An 8,054-nucleotide genomic window follows, 5' to 3' on the forward strand; every position below is an offset into this window, starting at 1 on the left:
AGGAAACTATTTCCTTACAGACACAAGACATAAAAGGACGTGACATGGCTTCTGTCGTCGAGGATGCCACTACGATTAAGGGCATAAACACGACGATTAAACTCGATTTGCCGAACTCCAGCTTGTCTTAATTTGTCCTGTTTTAGGGTTTGCGACATCATAGACAACGATAGCTTAAAAGCACTCTATACTTGATGACGGAGAGGGAGGCCGATGGTTCATTATCATGTCATTGTGTGGTGACTAGCCTCCGCCGAAAAAAAAAAGGGGACATCCATAATATCTCGACTCTATCTTAATTAAATTGACCGATTTATACTTTTGTAGCCAACGAGCTCCCTCTTCGACCGCCCTTGGCCCGGCAATGTGGGTTTACGCTAATTTCCTATCAATCGCTATCTAAGTGAGACATTATAACAATAGAGGCCGTTACATGTCCGTTTAACCCAACATAACGACAGCGGATTGATGGGCGAGTCGGGGGATGATGGCCGCACTGTTTCCCGAAAACAAATTGTTTAAATCTGACCGGATCTGAGGAAAAGGGCAGTGGTCAAAAACGACGTGTATGGTTTACGACGAGCCGGCATCGCCATCACCACGAAGCTAAATACCATTTGATCTTCCTTTGCCTTTGCTTCCTATCGTCACAAGGCCTATTACAATGTCTAGATTAGGGAATGAATTCGAGGTTAGTAGGGAGTTTGGTAAGTGCTAGTGGACAGCACAAAAGGAGCAACGACCGATCACGGTCAATCGCAATTGCAGGGGAGGGATGCTTCCTTGCCTGCGAAGTAAAGTAAGTATAGCTGCTACATATAGCCTTAGCCAAGTAGCATTCCCGGGGCCGATTGCATCCTCTGAACCGCTTTCCCCGGTCTCAAATGCAATGTATTTAGGTGGCAAAAAACATCATCATCCTATCCACCGCCACCAACAAACACGAAGCGAATTCAGATGAGGTCGGGATTTGTGAAGACGTGTCATTCCCGAAGCAAACCTCGTAGAAACAACACGGGTTCCGTAAGTTCATTGCATTAAGATGGGTTAGCCGAAACGAGTTTACGTGATAATTTTTGGGTTGCACATCTTAGTAAATTAGGGTCTTTTTTTTTTTTTTTTTTTTTGGTAAAAGATAAGAAATTAGTATATTAGGGTCAATACTATGAAAAAACCTTAAATTAGTATACATATGACAAATTTAGATATTCAAAAACTCTAAATTGATACATTTGTAATGAATTTTTTTTAATTACTTTCCGTTAAATTGGATTAATATCACGAAAAATCACAAACCAGTATACTTACGACAAAAGGAGGGTAAGATCCCAAATTAATAAATTCATCAACTATCACGTGTTATCCAACTTAATAACTTGAAGGTAAATTTAACAAAATTTAACATATAATAAATTTATAAGTGTATCAATTTGGAGTTTTTGAATGTCAAAAAATAAATTTTTTATAAATTTATCACGAATGTATCAATTTAGTGTTTTTGAAGGAACCAACCTAATAAATGTATATATATTCTCACGAGGACAATAAGGAATGAATTCCAAAACGTTCATGTGATTGATGGTGGCTTTCTAAATGTGGAAAGGCTAAGAGGTCAGGCCTTAATTCACGCAGAATCCTGGAGCTAAAAACAGAAAGGGGTGTCCTATGATTGGAGGGAGCAGGTGCCCCCCACTTCGAAGCTGGCCTTCTAGGGTAAGGCTTTGCGGCTTCTCTACCTTCTCGGAATAATAATTAAAAATCGTTCCTGGTTTTCTCAACTTCGAGGGAGACCAGGACGGGAAAAAGAGGGACCGTCGAAAACACACCCCCCGTCCGTTCCGTCCACGCCGTCGTGCCCACGTGGAGGATCGGGTGCACCCGAGAGGGCCATGTGTGAGCAGCCCACGTGAAGCAGACCATCGAGCGGGCTTCCCGGCATGCTTCCCGTCCCCCCCCTCCTCCCATGCGTGCGTGCACCGTGCAACGCATTTTTGCAACGTTTTTTTTGTTTCTTTCTTCTCTCTTCTGCTCTGTTTTGGGGTTTTCTAGACTTGCTCTTTTTGAGGTCCTGTTGCTAGATTTGCCCATGCAAATGCGTCGTGGCCTCGCCAATTTCGGAGCGGGAAGCTTTCTCCATCTTCCCCTTGGCTCGGACCGTTTCGATACAACCACAGATCGATCGCGACTTTGGACGCTGCGGATGGACCTCTATTTGGAGTTGCACGTTGATCTACACGCACTCCGGTCGAGACAAGAATCCCCCCCCTTCCTAGAGCTGTTTTCACGCACTTTGTAGTTGTTATTTTGCATGTACGCAACGAGTACCATGCATCTTCCTGTAAACAAAGGTCTTACGGAGAGAGAGAGAGACGTCGCTATCAACAGCTAAAAACATTTGGCAAAATTTATTCGTTCAACAAAGGAGTCGAATCATTTGACGAATAAAAATCAATTTGTGGTGAGCTGTTTTGTTGACATTAGGGTAAACGCATTGTAGTGATCCACATGTCTGAGCAGAAGCGCATTACGCATGCACGTTAGTACATTAGCTTTACGCATTCAACAAGTAAAAATGTTTTCCTAGCAAAATCTATTCATTCATCAAAGGAGTCGAGTCATTCGACGGACAGGGACTGATTTATGATATACCATCACGTCTACATTAAGGTAAACATATTATAATAATCCAAATATCTTAGCAAAAGTGCGTTAAGTAGATGTGCGAAGCATTAAGCATGCGTGTGTTCGCACATCAGCTTAACGTGTTCATAGCTAAAAAACATTTTCCCAGCAAAGTCCATTCTTTTGACAAAGGAGTCAAGTCATTCGATGAATAGAAATTCTTATATAATGAGATGTCTCATCAACATAAGGTAAATATATGGTGGCGGTCTAAATATATTAGCAGAATCACATTTACCATGTGATTTACACATCAGCTCAACGTGTTAAAAAAGAAAGAAAACTTAATAACAGAGAAGCCGTGGATTGATTGAGATGACCAAAGTGGGCAATTCATGTCACCATAATAGACTTGGACCAACTTGGACCAAACAACTTGGACATAGGAAATTTCCCTTCACATCCAGAAATCCTAGAAACGATCTCAAAAAGCTAAAAACAGAGGAACGACGTGAGAGGGGTTGAGGGCACCCATCAAAGATGTTCTTGTCACGACAACATGGCATGTTTTTTTACCACCATCGTCAAAGCCTCCGATTTGCAAGATCACATCGCGGTCGTTGACGATGCGTTTCGTTCGAGTAACGTTGTTTTGCTCTGGTTCTGATTCGAGGTTTGGTCGGGCAATTATTGGCGGCGACGGCGGAAGCCGAAACGCTCCCCACGCCCGAGGACCCCGTAACGGGATCCCGCGCTCCCGTTCCTCGGAGCCCCGGACAAGCCCACGTGGCGGTCATGTCATGCCGGGGCCCGCGCTCCATTGGCTCTCTTTGGTCATTGGGGGGATTCATTTTTGATGGCTCCCCTGTCCCACACCCTCTCTCTCTCTCTCTCTCTAACCTATCCTTTCTCCCTACCTACATTCTCTCTCTTCTTTTCCTAGGTATATATTATAATGATCTTTTGCAAATGCTAATCAAGAAGCATTCTTGATCTCACTTGCAGGTGATTTCCAACACTGGTAACTTCACTTAGACAAAGAGGCTCTGTATTATCCCCCTGAGTTTCTAGGATAATCATACATTCTTGGTTCCGCTTTATATATAGACCTCTGCAATCCTCACGTTCCTCTGTAGCCTTACCTCTCTCTCTCTCTCTCTCTCTCTCCTCTTCCCTTTTTTCCCTCGCCATTCGAATTGGCACTGGATACAGAACAGAGTACCAGTACGCAATACGCAGGGGAGGCTCTCGCATTGTAAAAGCGATCGCTTAATAATATCAAGAATCGTACTTTTTCGAAAACGGCCCTTCGCAAAAAGAGAGCTCGCTCGCTCGCTCGCTCGTTCGCTCGTGTTGGGCACACAAAAGAAGAGAGCTCCCCCACAAAAAGTACCCGAAACCAGCACCAGCACCAGCACCAGCACCACCTTTATTTTCTGTTTCGCACATCGCATCTCTCGCTTCTCTCTTTTTCGCTCCCCCGCAGACGGCCGGCAAAGCTTCTTCTTCCCCTCCCCCATCGCTCTCGCGGCTCTTTCCCCACGTGATGAACACGCCGTCGTCGTTGCCGGAGATGCTCCACTGCGCGGACATGACGGTCCTCGAGCGGCAGCGCGCTCGCGTGAAGTGGCAGCAGGACCCGCTCCAGCTTCATGCGCAGAGCGAGGGGCAGAGGTATTACTACGGCGGTGGGGGCGAGCTGAACGGCGCGTTTGGCTTGGGGCAGAGCATTGAGAGCTTGTTGGGCGGCGGCGGCGGCGGGGTGGTGTTCGGGGATGTGCCGAACCACCAGATTAAGCCCGACCCGGGTGTGGAAAGCGGGTGGCTGAGCAGCTTCGACTTGTCTGGCTTGGCCTATGGGGCGTGTGGGTTCGGTGGTGGGACTGGGTTGGATGCGAATTTCGCCATCAACAGGACTTTGAGCTGCCCTCCGGCGGTGGTTGCCGCCGCGGTCTCGCCGGCGGCGACGCCGGCGGTGACGGTGGAGAAAGGTAAAGAGTCAGCGGTTTCGGAGAAGATGACCCAAGCTGGGCGAGAGAGTTCCAAGAAGAGGAAAACGGATAAAGTGCACAACACAAAGGTGTGTAATTTCTCTCGGCGTCTGTTGAATTTTCCCAACTTTTTCCCAAGTATGAATGCGGTTTTAGGTCAAGTCATTATGTGAACTTCTGGGTACTTGATCAACGTCTCTCTTTCTTTTTCTTTTCATCTTTCTGTATTTTAACCCCATTAGTTAAATGCTATTGCTGGTTCCTGAACTCTAATGTTAGATGAGTTCCATAATGCTTTCTTCCCTCTTCCTTCAGCAGAAAGGTTTCCTTCTTTTTTTTATCCCCTTGTCCGAGTAGTCTGGTCAATTTTGAGAAAGATGTAATTTCAGGAAATGGGTGATTTTGTGAGGATCGTGATGGATAATTTAGCTGACACGTTGGTTACGATTTGTAGATTGAAGATGATTCCAAAGGAAAAAGGATCAAAGGGTGCCCTGAAGAGGGAGAGTCAAAGATCATGGTGCAGAGCAACAGCAACAACAACAAAGAAGCATCTGCAAGCACTTCAAAGGAAAACTCAAAGGTGTCCGACGTCCCAAAGCCCGATTATATCCACGTCCGAGCACGTCGTGGTCAAGCCACAGATAGCCACAGCTTAGCCGAAAGAGTAAGTCCGGAGTTCGAAAAATCTCTTTTTTCCTTTGGGCCTATTAGCTCTGGTTGAACTCCAAAGTTCAAGGTTTCAATTGGACCTAATAAGAAAGTTCTTGGTGCTGTAATTTTTTTTAATCTCAGGTGAGGAGGGAAAAGATCAGCGAGAGAATGAAGTTCCTTCAAGATTTAGTCCCTGGGTGTAACAAGATAACCGGGAAGGCCGGAATGCTTGATGAGATAATTAACTATGTCCAATCCCTGCAAAGACAAGTAGAGGTAAAGATCTAGCAACGTGTAATGCTCTACACTCTTGTTTGGAGTTTTTAACTCTTACAGCATCCCAATCATTTGCTACGACCATTGTGCAGTTCTTGTCCATGAAACTGGCTGCTGTCAATCCAAGACTTGACCTTGACCTTGACAACATTTTCGCGAAAGAGGTAGTTATAGCATTTTAAGGAATTATGAGATGCGATTCACTTTAGAGTTTTCCTATTTGCTTTCCTTTTGAGTTAATCACTTGGAGTCATCTAGAGATGAATATTCTTGAGAAGCTGGTAACTTGTAACGTTCCTGGTTTGTGTTAACTTGTGGGTCGTGACTATAGTAATATCTTTTAGCAGAATCGATAACATTTCTGATCCTGGTAATAATGTTATGACATAACCATGTAAGAGGATTTAAGCCTACGTATATGAGGAAAGCCAGAATATTTGTTTCTGAAAATGCTAATTCTTAGTGCCATCTCCTGAACATTGCGTTTGCATTACTATAATGAAGGGAAGCTCAATTTTTTTCGCAAGTTGAAGGTTTCCTCATGCTCTTTTTACTTTAATATCTGCAGATGAATCCTGCGTGCACAGCAAGCTTTCCAACAATTGACATGTTGTCGGATATAACAAATCCAGCCTACCTTCCTTTTAGTCCAACACAAACGGTAGCGTCATGCTCTGGCATGGAAATAGGAATCAATCCTGACTCGGGGCTCCGAAGGACGATAAGCGCCCCCCTGTCGATCCCTGACACGTTTGTCGACTCATCCTGCTTCAGTGTAATTCCTGCTGCACTTTGTACAACATTTCCCAATTCCCAGTAAATATTGATCAATCTTTTTACTTGCACTATGTTGACTCTGCAGCAATCACAGCAACCCTTGACATGGGATCTTGGTTTGCAGAATCTTTACAACATGGAGTTCCACCAAGGAAAAGCAATGGCCTTTCCATGTCAACAGTTCACAGGTAATATTTCGTCTTTCTAATGATCACCTAATGTCTTGATCGTGAGAGAATTGAAGTAAAGTGAGATAAACTATTAATGATAGATACAAAAAGGAACCCCACATGTCTAATAATGATTGTGCTCAGTGATAGAGGTATCTTTCTAATTGTGATGAAGGGTAATGGATTACAGAGATACCCTGTATTGCTTCTTTTTCTAAGTCTCTTAAAAGTCATCCAAACAGTGGATCCTTAAAGGCCATATAATAGCACTAAGTTGATCCTTTCCGAAAGGCAATAAAGCCTCTATTGCATTTTGACTTTCTCGACCAAGGAAGTCTCGAACAAACTAGCAATGGCAATTCTTGAAGTCTCTCCCTTTTTCCTCCAGATTCCACAGATGTCAGATTTTCAGTGATTGATAAAATAAGCACCAACAAATTTATTTTAAATGATGCTACTAATTGGCCGTGAAGTGGGTCGATGCCAAAGCTTGTCATCTATAAATGGTGGTTGATTCATTACAAACAAAACTGATACTCTCTGGTTACCTTCTTGAATCTAATGATTGCTTAAACAAATTTGTGCAGGTTCAGTTGAGGGCGGCAATCTGAAGATGGAGATGTGAACCAATATCTCATTGTCATAACTCCTATGAATTCATTCCAAATTGCTGGAATCCATTTTTTTTTTCTCCTGTCTATGTATAGAAAGATATATTTGTACGTACATTTACGCTGATAGTATGAATAATAGTAGTCTCAACCTTTCCTTGCCTCTCTTTCTCTAGCCAAGAACCTTCGCTCGTGACTGTTTGTATGCTCTTTTACATGAAAAATGTCGGGGAGGGGGTGAGGACGATCAGCATCAGAACAGAGGAGATTTGAGCATTGATACGGGGAATTAAACAGAGAAAAATTGTGGAACTGCTTAAAACTATACTACAGAAATCTATCAAGACTCTTGATTAACAGTGGATTACAAGTGGAGTTAGTAATTTCAGAGGACCAGTCAGAAGTCCTCAGCTCGAGCCCTCTGTGTCCCTCAGGAGCCGATTCCTTACTTGCTTTATGATCATGCCCTCCGCGGCAGGCATGCTAAGTGACATAAAAGTACAACAGTTTCGCTAGAAAAAAAGATGATGGTGATGGAGGAGAGGGACCAATTCAAATCGTGTGAAGAAAAGTGGAGATAATGCCCATCATTTTCACCCAACCATCGTGCCAAGTTAACCGACTTTTTGTGGACAGTGCTGCTATATATCTAATTGACAATCTGACCCCGTCTTCCTCGGTTACATAGAATGATACCAGCACCATCATCATCCTCTATCAGTTACTGTGTTTCTAATATCCAAAAGCACTTTTAATTTGACAATTCCGTCGGACTCCCATTTCTAGGAATGTACCCCGTACCCCGAGAGTCCATTGATGATGGGAAAATGTTATTCACTGTCTCGCAACTAACAAGAGGCGAGCAGATTTGCTCATTCAATGGCGAGAGGGCGAGGGGGGGGGGACCACGAGAGGAGTTGCCTGCTCAGGAAGTTGATCATCTCTCTGGTCTG

The 8,054-nt window shown here is 43.9% G+C and overlaps 1 protein-coding gene across 2 annotated transcripts; it reads left to right on the forward strand.

Annotated features, from left to right (window-relative positions):
* The first annotated feature begins 3,596 nt into the window (after positions 1-3,596).
* Positions 3,597-7,264, forward strand: LOC104418845 (transcription factor bHLH63). Of its 2 annotated transcripts, none has more exons than XM_010030303.3 (7): positions 3,597-4,702; positions 5,068-5,280; positions 5,409-5,543; positions 5,636-5,707; positions 6,112-6,318; positions 6,445-6,508; positions 7,078-7,264. In XM_010030303.3, exons 1-7 carry the CDS (start codon positions 4,169-4,171, stop codon positions 7,113-7,115), a joined length of 1,263 nt encoding a protein of 420 aa, XP_010028605.1. In that variant the 5' UTR covers positions 3,597-4,168; the 3' UTR covers positions 7,116-7,264. The 2 variants fall into 2 exon arrangements, with proteins under 2 accessions (XP_010028605.1, XP_010028604.1); XM_010030302.3 differs by having other exon boundaries at positions 3,599-4,702; positions 6,406-6,508.
* Positions 7,265-8,054: the final 790 nt, after the last annotated feature.

The sequence above is a fragment of the Eucalyptus grandis genome, chromosome 9 (assembly GCF_016545825.1).
Source record: "Eucalyptus grandis isolate ANBG69807.140 chromosome 9, ASM1654582v1, whole genome shotgun sequence".
NCBI classification, from domain to species: Eukaryota; Viridiplantae; Streptophyta; class Magnoliopsida; order Myrtales; family Myrtaceae; genus Eucalyptus; species Eucalyptus grandis.

What these genes read in the sequence shown, in the direction of transcription:
- LOC104418845 (XM_010030302.3), top strand. Translation starts at nt 4,169, where the DNA reads ATGAACACGCCGTCGTCGTTGCCGGAGATGCTCCACTGCGCGGACATG. An exon ending in ATAAAGTGCACAACACAAAG is followed by an intron (nt 4,703 to 5,067) that starts GTGTGTAATTTC and finishes TACGATTTGTAG; the next exon opens with ATTGAAGATGATTCCAAAGG. An exon ending in TCGACTCATCCTGCTTCAGT is followed by an intron (nt 6,319 to 6,405) that starts GTAATTCCTGCT and finishes TTGACTCTGCAG; the next exon opens with CAATCACAGCAACCCTTGAC.